A 17601-nucleotide genomic window follows, 5' to 3' on the forward strand; every position below is an offset into this window, starting at 1 on the left:
GGACACCCGGCCCCCGGGCGGCTGGGGACTGAGTATGGATACCAAGCCGCCGACGCAGCCATGACGTGGTGGCCAGATTCCGCCTCCACATGCCTAAAAGGCCTAATTTGAAGTGCAAGCAAGCTAGCAGTATGGTATTGCAGCTGGGGGTGGGTGGGTGGCAGGCTGCACACTTACGCTTGCATTCCAAGAAAACAAAGCGCATGCTAACTTCTATCATCATCATGCTCCTCCCCTTAGCACTCTCAACTCCCCTGATGGAGAAGCCAGGGCCCACCGGAGGAGTCTGGTTCTCTGATGGGCTCGTCCAATACTGCCCTAAAGCAGGTCAGGCTAAGAAAGTGTGGGGGAAGTTCAGCGAAGAAATAGGGACGGCTGGGGACCGTTTATGGACACCCGGCCGCCCCCAGGCGGCTGGGGACCGTGTGTGGACACCCAGCCGCCGGGCGGCTGGGGACTGAGTATGGATACCAGGCCGCCGACGCAGCCATGACATGGTGGCCAGCGTCTGTCTCCACATGCCTAAGCAAGCTAGCAGTATGGTATTGCAGCCTGGGGGTGAGTGGGTGGCAGGCTGCATACTTGCGCTTGCATTGCAAGGAATGGGGGAGGTACAATTGAACACTGCCCTGGGACAAGGACTTGCACGGGGATAGTTGCAAGTCGGCATCTTCTGATGCGGCAAGGATCACTTCTGATGGGCACACTTTTAGGCAGTGACCTGGGTGTCAGAGATGCTTCCAGGGGTCTTCCTCATGCTGTTCCCATGTCTTTTCAGCACTGTATGCATGTGTCACACAGCACATGGCCAGATAAGGTTGTAAAATGTTACAATGACATTTCCCGGTGAATGCATTTGTCACGGTTGAAAGCAATGCAAAAGTGCAAAAACGCATAAAAAATGCTACTTGTGAACATAGCCCAAGGTGTGGAGGAGTATTTTTGTTTGTGGTTATTTATTTTACCTTATACACAAGTCTTTAACCCTGGAAAGGAAGTTCCTTAACATATTTCACAGGAAAGCAGTTTCCGTTTTGCTTTTGAACATTTTCTTGTGACACCTGTAATGCAGTGGCTTGCTTGGCATTACGGTAATGGTCCAGGATGTGTTTTGCTTGACCATGTACCTTCCTCCTCAGGTGACTGGTCACATGACTGTGACATAGTGCAGGTCCTGTATGCACAGCATGTCTGATCACATGACTGTGACATCAGCACAGGTCCTGTGAGTGTGTACTACAGGATATAAACCCTGGTAGTCTTGAGACAGGTGTGTGTAAGGCCTGAGGCCTGTTCCTGTGTGGGACGCCGCTAGAGTGTGAGGCCTAGTGAGGCCTATAGAAGCCTGAAAGGCAAAGGCTGGATGTTGGCGGTGTAAGCATACCAGTAGCCTTGGATGGTACGAGGGCTGGAGACCCCCACCTGGGAAGCCTAAAAGCCACAGTGGTGGCAGACTAAACCTGAAGCAGCTAAAACCCACCAAAGGTAAAAAACACTGCGTTATATGGACACTTATGTTGTTGTCTAGCTGAGGGCTGTAACTGGAGCCGAGTGGACGTGTCTGTCGCTGGAAAGGCTCCCGAATGTTATGTGTGTAATATGCCGGTGATATACTAAGATGGACGGTGTGATAAGCGGTTTATGATAAATAATAAACTGCTGCATTGTGGAAAAAGCGGAAAGACATTGCATGTGTGCTATGATGACTAGCGCTGCCTTACACCCCGTAAAAGTGGCTTAATACCTCTGACCACGTTGTTGACAGCAGTGACCTGGGGGTCAGAAATGCTTCTTGGCGCGATCCCCATGCTGTCCCCATGTCATTTGAGCACTGTCACTATCGTTTTGGGCACTTTTTAGGCTTTCTACAGACTGCCGGGGGTGCCGCCGCAAAAATGCTCGGGTCTCCCATAGACTAACATTGGGCTCGTTGCTCGGGTCGAGCACCCGAGTATCACAGTGAGCTCGGCCCGAGCTTCAAGCGCCCGAGCATTTTAGTGCTCGCTCAACACTATACGTCTCCAATCCAGACCTCGCAAGACACAAATGTAAATGCAATATTGTCCCTTCAACAGCAAAACCACCAATGGATGGATACACCGTATCTGGGTTCAGGGAAAGTCCGCAGCATTAACCATGCCTGGCTGGAACCATGCAGCGTGGATCGGGCAGCATGTATTTGCGGTCAGGTTCCCTTTAAATACAGAGGGTACAGAAAGTATTCAGACCCTTTTAAATGTTTCACTCTTTGTTTTATTGCAGCCATTTGGTAAATTCTAAAAAGTTCATTTGTTTGTTTTTTTAATTAAAGTCCACTCTGCACCCCATCTTGACTGAAAAAAAGCCAGAAATGTAGAAATAAGCCCAGAACTACACAGGAGGACCCGGTCAATGACCTGGAGAGAGCTGGGACGATAGTCTCAAACATTACCATTAGTAACACACTACACCGTCATGGATTAAAATCCTGCAGGGCACACAAGGTCCCTGTGACGATACAGCCTAAAATCTTAATAAGCCAGATATTTATATTCGTTAATCCAAGAGAAATACCCTATTGTCTTTGTGTATTTGTGTCTGGTCAATAAGAACAGACCAGTATTTGTATAACCCTGAATGTTGAATTCTATTCCTTCGGAAACAATCATGTTTACTATGCTAATGACAAATTGTACTAAAAGTCAGCTAGAGGTTTATTTACAACAGCCCCTGTGATACCAACTATGTAAATAGATTAGCTAAAACAATGATAGGTGAGTCCTGCACTTTTACCTCTGACATGTGACTAATGACCCTTGACCTGTGGATGTGTACTTAAAAAGGACATGTGCTTCTGTAGCAGTGAGATTTGGGACAGATAATCAGAGAGTCAGAAATACTTTACAAGGAGAATGAGAGACATCCTTCAGGACAGCAGATGGATTGCATGGCATTACCCAAAGAGACACAGATTTGTATTCTAATTGATTCTAGTCTAAGGGTATCGGCCCTGACTGTAAAGATACGGATCTGCTCCATTGACCATCAGATAGACTATGGATATGTTGCTTGTGGTTGCCAGGAGGGACCCTCCGGTCACCTGCAACCCACAGAGACATTTGGAGAAGCCAGATTGGGACCAACCGGTTATCTGGCCCCATGGAAACTCTTGGTGAGGCCAGGTTGGGACCCTCGGTCTCCTAGCCTTGTACCTCGATGGACTGCTAGCTTCCTAAGCTTGCCGCTCCCTTCTATCTGGGGGCCCGCCAGAAGCGGGGGGGTCACTGGTTGAGGTAGTCGGCCCTGGAAGTCTCCAAAGTCGCAGCTGTTCTATCCCAGGCGGGTGGAGACGGAAGCTGAGACTGCAATGTTGTACCATCTTGTGTATTTGCTGGGACTATTCTGTGTGTTTACTGTCCGTTTTGTGATTCAATAAAGTATTGCCACGCTGTTTTGCCCTCTCCCTGTGTTGTCTGAGTAGCGTTACGCACACGGAAGACCAAGGGTCCTCACAGTCCCCCTGTTCACGCCAGCACATGTCCAGGCCTGTTTGAAGTTTGCCAATGACCATCTGGATGATCCAAAGGAGGCATTGGAGAAGGTCATGTGGTCAGATGAGACCAAAATAGAACTTTTTGGTATCAACTCCACTCACTGTGTTTGGAGGAAGAAGAAGGATGAGTACAACCCCAAGAACACCGTCCCAACCGTGAAGCATGGTGGGGGAAACATCATACTTTGGGGGTGCTTTTCTGAAAAGGGTACAGGACGACTGCGCCGTATTGAAGAGAAGATGGATGGCGTCATGTATCGTGAGATTTTGGCCAACAACCTCCTTGCCTCAGTAAGAGTATTGAAGATGGGTCGTTGCTGGATCTTCCAGCATGACAATGACCCGAAACACACAGACAGGGAAACTAAGGAGTGGCTCAATAAGAAGCATTTCAAGGTCATGGAGTGGCCTAGCCGGTCTCCAGACCTGAACCCAATAGAAAACCTCTGGAGGGAGCTGAAACTCAATGTTGCCTAGCGACAGCCCCGAAATCTGAAAGATCTGGAGAAGATCTGTATGGAGGAGGGGGCCAAAATCCCTGCTGCAGTGTGTGCAAACGTGGTGAAGATCTGTATGGAGGAGGGGGCCAAAATCCCTGCTGCAGTGTGTGTAAACCTGGTCAAGATCTACAGGAAACGTCTGACCTCTGTAATTGTAACAAAGGTTTCTGGACCAAATATTAAGTTCTGTTTTTCTATTGTATCAAATACTTATTTCATGGAATAAAATGCAGATTAATGATGTAACATCCTACAATGGGATTTTCTGGATTTTTTTAAGATTCTGTCTCTCACAGGTGAAGAGACCTGAGATACAAATTACAGATCTCTCCATTCTGTGTAGGTGGGAGCACATTATCTACAGAATTCTGCAGCAAAATCACTAGCGAGGGTCCAGGGTATCTGATCATACCACAGCTGAAAAAGGATAAAAGCCGCAGTCCCCTATACAGCAGTCCCCTATACAGCAGCTCCCTATACAGCAGCTTCCTATACAGCAGTCCCCTATATAGCAGCTTCCTATACAGCAGTCCCCTATACAGAAGCTTCCTATACAGCAGTCCCCTATACAGCAGCTCCCTATACAGCAGTCCCCTATATAGCAGCTTCCTATACAGCAGTCCCCTATACAGAAGCTTCCTATACAGCAGTCCCCTATACAGCAGCTCCCTATACAGCAGCTCCCTATACAGCAGTCCCCTATACAGCAGCTTCCTATACAGCAGTCCCCTATATAGCAGCTTCCTATACAGCAGTCCCCTATACAGAAGCTTCCTATACAGCAGCTCCCTGTATAGCAGTCCCCTATACAGCAGCTCCCTATACAACAGTCCCCTATATAGCAGCTTCCTATACAGCAGTCCCCTATACAGCAGCATCCTATAAAGCAGCTCCCTATACAGCAGTCCCCTATACAGCAGCTCCCTATACAGCAGTCCCCTATACAGCAGCTTCCTATACAGCAGTCCCGTATACAGCAGCTTCCTATACAGCAGATCTCTATACAGCAGTCCCCTATATAGCAGCTTCCTATACAGCAGTCCCCTATACAGAAGCTTCCTATACAGCAGTCCCCTATACAGCAGCTCCCTATACAGCAGCTCCCTATACAGCAGTCCCTATACCGCAGTCCCCTATACAGAAGCTTCCTATACAGCAGTCCCCTATAGAGCAGCTCCCTATACAGCAGTCCCCTATACAGCAGCTTCCTATACAGCAGCTTCCTATACAGCAGTCCCCTATACAGCAGCTCCCTATACAGCAGCTTCCTATACAGCAGTCCCCTATACAGCAGCTCCCTATACAGCAGCTTCCTATACAGCAGTCCCCTATACAGCAGTCCCCTATACAGCAGATCCCTATACAGCAGCTCCCTATACAGCAGCTCCCTATACAGCAGCTCTCTACACAGCAGCTCCCTGTACAGCAGCTTCCTATACAGCAGTCCACTATACAGCAGCTCCCTATACAGCAGTCCCCTATACAGCAGCTCCCTATACAGCAGTCCCCTATACAGCAGCTCCCTATACAGCAGCTCCCTATACAGCAGTCCCCTATACATCAGCTCCCTATACAGCAGTCCCCTATACAGCAGCTCCCTATACCGCAGTCCCCTATACAGCAGCTCCCTATACAGCAGTCCCCTATATAGCAGCTTCCTATACAGCAGTCCCCTATACAGAAGCTTCCTATACTGCAGTCCCCTAAACAGCAGCTCCCTATACAGCAGTCCCTATACCGCAGTCCCCTATACAGCAGCTCCCTATACCGCAGTCCCCTATACAGCAGCTTCCTATACAGCAGCTCCCTATACAGCAGTCCCCTATATAGCAGCTTCCTATACAGCAGTCCCCTATACAGAAGCTTCCTATACAGCAGTCCCCTATACAGCAGCTCCCTATACCGCAGTCCCCTATACAGAAGCTTCCTATACAGCAGTCCCCTATACAGCAGCTTCCTATACAGCAGTCCCCTATACAGCAGCTCCCTATACAGCAGCTTTCTATACAGCAGTCCCCTATACAGCAGCTCCCTATACAGCAGCTTCCTATACAGCAGTCCCCTATACAGCAGATACCTATACAGCAGCTCCCTATACAGCAGCTCCCTATACAGCAGCTCCCTGTACAGCAGCTTCCTATACAGCAGCTCCCTATACAGCAGTCCCCTATACAGCAGCTCCCTATACAGCAGTCCCCTATACAGCAGCTCCCTATACAGCAGTCCCCTATACAGCAGCTCCCTATACAGCAGCTCCCTATACAGCAGTCCCCTATACAGCAGCTCCCTATACAGCAGTCCCCTATATAGCAGCTTCCTATACAGCAGTCCCCTATACAGCAGCTCCCTATACAGCAGCTTCCTATACAGCAGTCCCCTAAACAGCAGCTCCCTATACCGCAGTCCCCTATACAGAAGCTTCCTATACAGCAGTCCCCTATACAGCAGCTCCCTATACAGCAGTCCCCTATACAGCAGCTTCCTATACAGCAGTCCCCTATACAGAAGCTTCCTATACAGCAGTCCCCTAAACAGCAGCTCCCTATATAGCAGCTTCCTATACAGCAGCTCCCTATACAGCAGCTCCCTATACCGCAGTCCCCTATAAACAGCAGATCCCTATACCGCAGTCCCCTATACAGAAGCTTCCTATACAGCAGCTCCCTATACAGCAGTCCCCTATACAGAAGCTTCTTATACTTCAGTCCCCTATACAGCAGCTCCCTATATAGCAGCTTCCTATACAGCAGCTCCCTATACAGCAGCTTCCTATACAGCAGTCCCTTATACAGAAGCTTCCTATACAGCAGTCCCATAAACAGCAGCTCCCTATACAGCAGTCCCCTATACAGCAGCTTCCTATACAGCAGTCCCCTATACAGCAGCTCCCTATACAGCAGCTTCCTATACAGCAGTCCCCTATACAGAAGCTTCCTATACAGCAGTCCCCTAAACAGCAGTCCCTATACCGCAGTCCCCTATACAGAAGATTCCCAAACAGCAGTCCCCCAAACAGCAGTTCCCTATACAGCAGCTCCCTATACAGCAGCTCCCTATACAGCAGTCCCCTATACAGAGGCTCCCTATACAGCAGCTCCCTATACAGCAGCTCCCTATACAGCACCTCCCTATACAGCAGTCCCTATACCGCAGTCCCCTATACAGAAGCTTCCTATACAGCAGTCCCCTATACAGCAGCTTCCTATACAGCAGTCCCCTATACAGCAGCTCCCTATACAGCAGCTTCCTATACAGCAGTCCCCTATACAGCAGCTCCCTATACAGCAGTCCCCTATACAGCAGATCCCTATACAGCAGCTCCCTATACAGCAGCTCCCTACACAGCAGCTCCCTGTACAGCAGCTTCCTATACAGCAGCTCCCTATACAGCAGCTCCCTATACAGCAGTCCCCTATACAGCAGCTCCCTATACAGCAGCTCCCTATACAGCAGCTCCCTATACAGCAGTCCCCTATACAGCAGCTCCCTATACAGCAGTCCCCTATACAGCAGCTCCTTATACAGCAGCTCCCTATACAGCAGTCCCCTATACAGCAGTCCCCTATACAGCAGCTCCCTATACAGCAGCTCCCTATACAGCAGTCCCCTAAACAGCAGCTCCCTATACAGCAGTCCCTATACCGCAGTCCCCTATACAGCAGCTCCCTATACCGCAGTCCCCTATACAGCAGCTTCCTATACAGCAGCTCTCTATACAGCAGTCCCCTATATAGCAGATTCCTATACAGCAGTTCCCTATACAGCAGCTCCCTATACAGCAGTCCCCTATACAGCAGATTCCTATACAGCAGTCCCCTATACAGAAGCTTCCTATACAGCAGTCCCCTAAACAGCAGCTTCCTATATAGCAGCTCCCTATACAGCAGCTGCCTATACAGCAGTCCCTATACAGCAGCTCCCTATACAGCAGCTCCCTATACCGCAGTCCCCTATACAGAAGCTTCCTATACACCAGTCCCCTAAACAGCAGCTCCCTATACCGCAGTCCCCTATATAGAAGCTCCCTATACAGCAGTCCCCTATACAGAAGCTTCCTATACTTCAGTCCCCTATACAGCAGCTCCCTATATAGCAGCTTCCTATACAGCAGTCCCTTATACAGAAGCTTCCTATACAGCAGTCCCCTAAACAGCAGCTCCCTATACAGCAGTCCCCTATACAGCAGCTTCCTATACAGCAGCTCCCTATACAGCAGTCCCCTAAACAGCAGTCGATATACCGCAGTCCCCTATACAGAAGATTCCTATACAGCAGTCCCCTATACAGAAGCTTCCTATACAGCAGTCCCCTAAACAGCAGTCCCTATACCGCAGTCCCCTATACAGAAGATTCCTATACAGCAGTCCCCTAAACAGCAGTTCCCTATACAGCAGCTCCCTATACAGCAGCTCCCTATACAGCAGTCCCCTATACAGAGGCTCCCTATACAGCAGCTTCCTATACAGCAGCTCCCTATACAGCCAGTACCCTATACAGCAGCTCCCTATACAGCAGCTCCCTATACAGCAGCTTCCTATACAGCAGCTCCCTATACAGCAGTCCCCTATACAGCAGCTTCCTATACAGCAGCTTCCTATACAGCGGTCCCTATACCGCAGTCCCCTATACAGCGGTCCCTATACCGCAGTCCCCTATACAGCAGTTCCCTATACAGCAGCTCTCTATACAGCAGTCCCCTATACAGCAGTCCCTATACCGCAGTCCCTATACCGCAGTCCCCTATACCGCAGTCCCCTATACAGCAGCTTCCTATACAGCAGCTCCCTGTACAGCAGCTCCCTATACAGCAGCTCCCTATACAGCAGTCCCCTATACAGCAGCTCCCTATACCCCAGCTCCCTATACAGCAGTCCCCTATACCACAGTCCCCTATACAGCAGCTCCCTATACAGCAGTCCCCTATACAGCAGTCCCCTATACAGCAGCTCCCTATACAGCAGCTCCCTATACCGCAGTCCCCTATACAGCAGCTCCCTATACAGCAGTCCCCTATATAGCAGCTTCCTATACAGCAGTCCCCTATACAGAAGCTTCCTATACAGCAGCTTCCTAAACAGCAGCTCCCTAAACAGCAGCTCCCTATACCGCAGTCCCCTATACAGCAGCTCCCTATACCGCAGTCCCCTATACAGCAGCTCCCTATACCGTAGTCCCCTATACAGAAGCTTCCTATACAGCAGCTCCCTATACCCCAGCTCCCTATACAGCAGTCCCCTATACCGCAGTCCCCTATACAGCAGCTCCCTATACAGCAGTCACCTATACAGCAGTCCCCTATACAGCAGCTCCCTATACAGCAGCTCCCTATACCGCAGTCCCCTATACAGCAGCTCCCTATACAGCAGTCCCCTATACAGAAGCTTCCTATACAGCAGCTCCCTAAACAGCAGCTCCCTATACCGCAGTCCCCTATACAGCAGCTCCCTATACCGCAGTCCCCTATACAGCAGCTTCCTATACAGCAGCTCCCTATACCGCAGTCCCCTATACAGAAGCTTCCTATACAGCAGCTCCCTATACAGCAGTCCCCTATACAGCAGCTTACTATACAGCAGCTTCCTATACAGCAGTCCCTATACCGCAGTCCCCTATACAGAAGCTTCCTATACAGCAGCTCCCTATATAGCAGCTTCCTATACAGCAGCTCCCTATACAGCAGCTCCCTATACAGCAGTCCCCTATACAGCAGCTCCCTATATAGCAGCTTCCTATACAGCAGCTCCCTATACAGCAGTCCCCTATACAGAGGCTCGCTATACAGCAGCTCCCTATACAGCCAGTCCCATATACAGCAGCTCCCTATACAGCAGCTCCCTATACAGCAGCTTCCTATACAGCAGCTTCCTATACAGCAGCTCCCTATACAGCAGCTCCCTATACAGCAGTCCCTATACCGCAGTCCCCTATACAGAAGCTTCCTATACAGCAGCTCCCTATACAGCAGTCCCCTATACAGCAGCTTCCTATACAGCAGCTTCCTATACAGCAGTCCCTATACCGCAGTCCCCTATACAGAAGCTTCCTATACAGCAGCTCCCTATATAGCAGCTTCCTATACAGCAGCTCCCTATACAGCAGCTTCCTATACAGAAGTCCCCTATACAGCAGCTCCCTATACAGCAGCTTCCTATACAGCAGTCCCCTAAACAGCAGTTCCCTATACAGCAGCTCCCTATACAGCAGCTCCCTATACAGCAGTCCCCTATACAGAGGCTCCCTATACAGCAGCTCCCTATACAGCAGCTCCCTATACAGCACCTCCCTATACAGCAGTCCCTATACCGCAGTCCCCTATACAGCAGCTTCCTATACAGCAGTCCCCTATACAGCAGCTCCCTATACAGCAGCTTCCTATACAGCAGTCCCCTATACAGCAGCTCCCTATACAGCAGTCCCCTATACAGCAGATCCCTATACAGCAGCTCCCTATACAGCAGCTCCCTACACAGCAGCTCCCTGTACAGCAGCTTCCTATACAGCAGCTCCCTATACAGCAGTCCCCTATACAGCAGCTCCCTATACAGCAGTCCCCTATACAGCAGCTCCCTATACAGCAGCTCCCTATACAGCAGCTCCCTATACAGCAGCTCCCTATACAGCAGTCCCCTATACAGCAGCTCCCTATACAGCAGTCCCCTATACAGCAGCTCCCTATACAGCAGCTCCCTATACAGCAGTCCCCTATACAGCAGTCCCCTATACAGCAGCTCCCTATACAGCAGCTCCCTATACAGCAGTCCCCTAAACAGCAGCTCCCTATACAGCAGTCCCTATACCGCAGTCCCCTATACAGCAGCTCCCTATACCGCAGTCCCCTATACAGCAGATTCCTATACAGCAGTCCCCTATACAGAAGCTTCCTATACAGCAGCTCTCTATACAGCAGTCCCCTATACAGCAGATTCCTATACAGCAGTCCCCTATACAGAAGCTTCCTATACAGCAGTCCCCTAAACAGCAGCTTCCTATATAGCAGCTCCCTATACAGCAGTCCCCTATACAGCAGCTCCCTATACAGCAGTCCCTATACAGCAGCTCCCTATACAGCAGTCCCTATACAGCAGCTCCCTATACAGCAGCTCCCTATACCGCAGTCCCCTATACAGAAGCTTCCTATACACCAGTCCCCTAAACAGCAGCTCCCTATACCGCAGTCCCCTATACAGAAGCTCCCTATACAGCACCTCCCTATACAGCAGTCCCTATACCGCAGTCCCCTATACAGAAGCTTCCTATACAGCAGTCCCCTATACAGCAGCTTCCTATACAGCAGTCCCCTATACAGCAGCTCCCTATACAGCAGCTTCCTATACAGCAGTCCCCTATACAGCAGCTCCCTATACAGCAGTCCCCTATACAGCAGATCCCTATACAGCAGCTCCCTATACAGCAGCTCCCTACACAGCAGCTCCCTGTACAGCAGCTTCCTATACAGCAGCTCCCTATACAGCAGTCCCCTATACAGCAGCTCCCTATACAGCAGTCCCCTATACAGCAGCTCCCTATACAGCAGCTCCCTATACAGCAGCTCCCTATACAGCAGTCCCCTATACAGCAGCTCCCTATACAGCAGTCCCCTATACAGCAGCTCCCTATACAGCAGCTCCCTATACAGCAGTCCCCTATACAGCAGTCCCCTATACAGCAGCTCCCTATACAGCAGCTCCCTATACAGCAGTCCCCTAAACAGCAGCTCCCTATACAGCAGTCCCTATACCGCAGTCCCCTATACAGCAGCTCCCTATACCGCAGTCCCCTATACAGCAGCTTCCTATACAGCAGCTCTCTATACAGCAGTCCCCTATATAGCAGCTTCCTATACAGCAGTTCCCTATACAACAGCTCCCTATACAGCAGTCCCCTATACAGCAGATTCCTATACAGCAGTCCCCTATACAGAAGCTTCCTATACAGCAGTCCCCTAAACAGCAGCTTCCTATATAGCAGCTCCCTATACAGCAGCTCCCTATACAGCAGTCCCTATACAGCAGCTCCCTATACAGCAGCTCCCTATACCGCAGTCCCCTATACAGAAGCTTCCTATACACCAGTCCCCTAAACAGCAGCTCCCTATACCGCAGTCCCCTATACAGAAGCTCCCTATACAGCAGTCCCCTATACAGAAGCTTCCTATACTTCATTCCCCTATACAGCAGCTCCCTATATAGCAGCTTCCTATACAGCAGTCCCTTATACAGAAGCTTCCTATACAGCAGTCCCCTAAACAGCAGCTCCCTATACAGCAGTCCCCTATACAGCAGCTTCCTATACAGCAGCTCCCTATACAGCAGCTCCCTATACAGCAGCTCCCTATACAGAAGCTTCCTATACAGCGGTCCCCTATACAGAAGCTTCCTATACAGCAGTCCCCTAAACAGCAGTCCCTATACCGCAGTCCCCTATACAGAAGATTCCTATACAGCAGTCCCCTAAACAGCAGTTCCCTATACAGCAGCTCCCTATACAGCAGCTCCCTATACAGCAGTCCCCTATACAGAGGCTCCCTATACAGCAGCTTCCTATACAGCAGCTCCCTATACAGCCAGTCCCCCTATACAGCAGCTCCCTATACAGCAGCTCCCTATACAGCAGCTTCCTATACAGCAGCTCCCTATACAGCAGTCCCCTATACAGCAGCTTCCTATACAGCAGCTTCCTATACAGCGGTCCCTATACCGCAGTCCCCTATACAGCGGTCCCTATACCGCAGTCCCCTATACAGCAGTTCCCTATACAGCAGCTCTCTATACAGCAGTCCCTATACCGCAGTCCCTATACCGCAGTCCCCTATACAGCAGCTTCCTATACAGCAGCTTCCTATACAGCAGCTCCCTATACAGCAGCTCCCTGTACAGCAGCTCCCTATACAGCAGCTCCCTATACAGCAGCTCCCTATACAGCAGCTCCCTATACCCCAGCTCCCTATACAGCAGTCCCCTATACAGCAGCTCCCTATACAGCAGTCCCCTATACAGCAGCTCCCTATACCGCAGTCCCCTATACAGCAGCTCCCTATACAGCAGCTCCCTATACAGCAGTCCCCTATATAGCAGCTTCCTATACAGCAGTCCCCTATACAGAAGCTTCCTATACAGCAGCTCCCTAAACAGCAGCTCCCTATACCGCAGTCCCCTATACAGCAGCTCCCTATACCGCAGTCCCCTATACAGCAGCTTCCTATACAGCAGCTCCCTATACCGCAGTCCCCTATACAGAAGCTTCCTATACAGCAGTCCCCTATACAGCAGCTTCCTATACAGCAGCTCCCTATACAGCAGTCCCCTATACAGCAGCTTCCTATACAGCAGCTTCCTATACAGCAGTCCCTATACCGCAGTCCCTATACAGCAGCTCCCTATACAGCAGCTCCCTATATAGCAGCTTCCTATACAGCAGCTCCCTATACAGCAGCTTCCTATACAGCAGTCCCCTATACAGAAGCTTCCTATACAGCAGCTCCCTATATAGCAGCTTCCTATACAGTAGCTCCCTATACAGAAGCTTCCTATACAGCAGTCCCCTATACAGAAGCTTCCTATACAGCAGCTCCCTATATAGCAGCTTCCTATAAAGCAGCTCCCTATACAGCAGCTTCCTATACAGCAGTCCCCTATATAGCAGCTTCCTATACAGCAGTTCCCTATACAGCAGCTCCCTATACCGCAGTCCCCTATACAGAAGCTTCCTATACAGCAGCTTCCTATACAGCAGCTTCCTATACAGCAGTCCCCTATACAGCAGCTCCCTATATAGCAGCTTCCTATACAGCAGCTCCCTATACAGCAGCTCCCTATACAGCAGCTCCCTATACCGCAGTCCCCTATACAGAAGCTTCCTATACAGCAGCTCCCTATACAGCAGCTTCCTATACAGCAGCTCCCTATACAGCAGCTCCCTATACAGCAGCTTTCTATACAGCAGCTCCCTATACAGCAGCTTCCTATACAGAAGCCCCCTATACAGCAGCTCCCTATACAGCAGTCCCCTATACAGCAGCTTCCTATACAGCAGCCCCCTATACAGCAGCTCCCTATACAGCAGTCCCCTATACAGCAGCTCCCTATATAGCAGCTTCCTATACTTCAGTCCCCTATAAGGCAGCTCCCTATATAGCAGCTTCCTATACAGCAGTCCCTTATACAGAAGCTTCCTATACAGCATTCCCCTAAACAGCAGCTCCCTATACAGCAGTCCCTTATACAGAAGCTTCCTATACAGCAGTCCCTTATACAGAAGCTTCCTATACAGCAGTCCCCTAAACAGCAGCTCCCTATATAGCAGTCCCCTATACAGCAGCTCCCTATACAGCAGTCCCCTATACAGCAGCTTACTATACAGCAGTCCCTTATACAGAAGCTTCCTATACAGCAGTCCCCTAAACAGCAGCTCCTTATACAGCAGTCCCCTATACAGCAGCTTCCTATACAGCAGTCCCCTATACAGCAGCTCCCTATACAGCAGTCCCTTATTCAGAAGCTTCCTATACAGCAGTCCCCTAAACAGCAGTCCCTATACAGCAGTCCCCTATACAGAAGATTCCTATACAGCAGTCCCCTATACAGAAGATTCCTATACAGCAGCTCCCTATACAGCAGTCCCCTATATAGCAGCTCCCTATACAGCAGTCCCCTAAACAGCAGTCCCTATACCGCAGTCCCCTATACAGCAGCTCCCTATACAGAAGCTTCCTATACAGCAGTCCCCTAAACAGCAGTCCCTATACTGCAGTCCCCTATACAGCAGCTCCCTATACAGAAGCTTCCTATACAGCAGTCCCCTAAACAGCAGTCCCTATACCGCAGTCCCCTATACAGCAGCTCCCTATACAGCAGCTCCCTATACAGCAGTCCCCTAAACAGCAGTCCCCTATATAGCAGCTCCCTATACAGCAGCTTCCTATACAGCAGTCCCCTAAACAGCAGTCCCTATACAGCAGTCCCCTATACAGAAGATTCCTATACAGCAGCTCCCTATACAGCAGCTCCCTATGCAGCAGTCCCCTATACAGAAGATTCCTATACAGCAGTCCCCTATACAGCAGCTCCCTATACAGCAACTTCCTATACAGCAGCTCCCTATATAGCAGTCCCCTATACAGCAGTTTCCTATACAGCGGTCCCTATACCGCAGTCCCCTATACAGAGGTCCCTATACCGCAGTCCCCTATACAGCAGTCCCCTATACAGCAGTCCCTTATACAGAAGCTTCCTATACAGCAGTCCCCTATACAGCAGCTTCCTATACAGCAGTCCCCTATACAGCAGTCCCCTAAACAGTAGTCCCTATACCGCAGTCCCCTATACAGAAGTTTCCTATACAGCAGTCCCCTAAACAGCAGTCCCTATACCGCAGTCCCTTATACAGAAGCTTCCTATACAGCAGTCCCCTATACAGAAGCTTCCTATACAGCAGCTCCCTATACAGCAGTCCCCTATACAGAAGATTCCTATACAGCAGCTCCCTATACAGCAGCTCCCTATACAGCAGTCCCCTATACAGCAGCTTCCTATACCGCAGTCCCCTATACCGCAGCTTCCTATACAGCAGTTCCCTATACAGCAGCTCCCTATACAGCAGCTCCCTATACAGCAGTCCCTATACCGCAGTCCCCTATACAGCAGCTCCCTATACAGCAGTCCCTATACCGCAGTCCCCTATACAGCAGTCCCCTATACAGAAGCTCCCTATACAGCAGCTCGCTATACAGCAGCTCTCTATACAGCAGCTCCCTATACAGCAGCTTCCTATACAGCAATTCCCTATACAGCAGTCCCCTGTACAGCAGCCCCCTGTACAGCAGCCCCCTGTACAGCAGCTCCCTGTATAGCAGCTCCCTGTATAGCAGCTCCCTGTATAGCAGCTCACCATACAGCAGCCCCCTGTATAGCAGCCCCCTATACAGCAGCCCCCTATACAGCAGCTTCCTATACAGCAGCTCCCTACACAGCAGCTCCCTGTATAGCAGCTCCCTATACAGCAGCTCCCTGTACAGCAGCCCCCTGTATAGCAGTTCCCTATACAGCAGTCCCCTATACAGCAGCTTCCTATACAGCAATCCCCTATACAGCAGCCCTCTGTACAGCAGCCCCCTGTACAGCAGCCCCCTGTAGAACAGCCCCCTGTAGAGCAGCCCCCTGTAGAGCAGCTCCCTGTACAGCAGCCCCCTGTACAGCAGCTCCCTGTAGAGCAGCCCCCTGTGCAGCAGCTCCATGTAGAGCAGCCCCTTGTATAGCAGCTCCCTGTACAGCAGCTCCCTATACAGCAGCCCCCTGTATAGCAGCTCCCTGTATAGCAGCTCCCTGTTCAGCAGCTCCCTGTAGAGCAACCCCCTGTACAGCAGTCCCCTGTACAGCATCCCCCTGTAGAGCAGCTCCCTGTACAGCAGCTCCCTGTACAGCAGCCCCCTGTAGAGCAGCTCCCTGTACAGCAGCTCCCTGTGTAGCAGCCCCCTGTACAGCAGCTCCCTGTATATAAGTCCCCTGTACAGCAGCCCCCTGTACAGCAGCTCCCTGTATATAAGTCCCCTGTACAGCAGCCCCCTGTACAGCAGCTCCCTGTTCAGCAGCTCCCTGTAGAGCAGCCCCCTGTGTAGCAGCCCCCTGTGTAGCAGCTCCCTGTAGAGCAGCCCCCTGTACAGCAGCCCCCTGTACAGCAGCCCCCTGTGTAGCAGCTCCCTGTAGAGCAGCTCCCTGTACAGCAGCTCCCTGTAGAGCAGCCCCCTGTATAGCAGCCCCCTGTATAGCAGCTCCCTGTACAGCAGCTCCCTGTAGAGCAGCTCCCTGTAGAGCAGCCCCCTGTATAGCAGCTCCCTGTACAGCAGCCCCCTTTAGAGCAGCCCCCTTTAGAGCAGCCCCCTGTACAGCAGCTCCCTGTACAGCAGCCCCCTGTAGAGAAGCTCCCTGTATAGCAGCCCCCTGTTATCGCCCCGGGCGGGGGCACATTCCAGCGTTTCATTGAATATTGAAGCCATTGTTAATCACTCACCAGTGCAGATAATGAGAGGAAAGATGAGGAGCGATGTGAGGGCGGCCATTGCCTGGTTGTCTCTGCAGCTGGATAGTCGCCTCCTTCTGTTCCTCTGATGACGTCATGGGGATTTCTGGGGTTTTCCACTTCCTGAGACTTCATAGTTCACTTCTAGATCATGTTGACTTTTATCACCCCCCCCCCCCTCTCACCTCTTCCGGCTCATGATATGATGTACTGTACTGTAGGGCGCGCCTGGGATCAGGCAGCTGCATGCACAGCCTATCTAAAAATGTAATGGCACCAATATTCTGCAACAGGGTTTTATAACAGTGACTGAGGGTGTCTGACCTGGAGTCTGTAGTTGTTGGGGGGGTTCAGGTCTGGGTCTGTAGTTGTTGAGAGTTCAGGTTTGGGGTCTGTAGTTGTTGGGGGGGGGTTCAGGTCTGGGGTCTGTAATTGTTGGGGGTTCAGGTCTGGGGTCTGTAATTGTTGGGGAGTTTGAAGACCCAGGGTCTTCCGTGGGCGTAATACTACTCAGACAACACAGGGTGCGGGTAAAACCGCGTGACAATACGTTAC

The 17601-nt window shown here is 50.7% G+C and overlaps 1 protein-coding gene across 3 annotated transcripts in view; it reads right to left on the reverse strand.

Moving 5' to 3' along the window:
- LOC141164978 (uncharacterized) overlaps positions 1 to 17154 on the reverse strand; it is a 575086-nt gene extending 557932 nt beyond the window's left edge. For all 3 annotated transcript variants that reach the window (XM_073650644.1, XM_073650641.1, XM_073650638.1), the window contains exon 1: positions 17038 to 17154. In XM_073650644.1, coding sequence (XP_073506745.1) covers positions 17038 to 17086 — 49 coding nt within the window. In that variant the 5' untranslated portion in view covers positions 17087 to 17154. The remainder of the gene's footprint in view (positions 1 to 17037) is intronic.
- Positions 17155 to 17601: the final 447 nt, after the last annotated feature.

This window comes from Phyllobates terribilis, unplaced genomic scaffold (assembly GCF_046119375.1).
Source record: "Phyllobates terribilis strain yellow unplaced genomic scaffold, ASM4611937v1 Scaffold_1__5_contigs__length_1240528914, whole genome shotgun sequence".
In the NCBI taxonomy this organism is placed as follows: Eukaryota; Metazoa; Chordata; class Amphibia; order Anura; family Dendrobatidae; genus Phyllobates; species Phyllobates terribilis.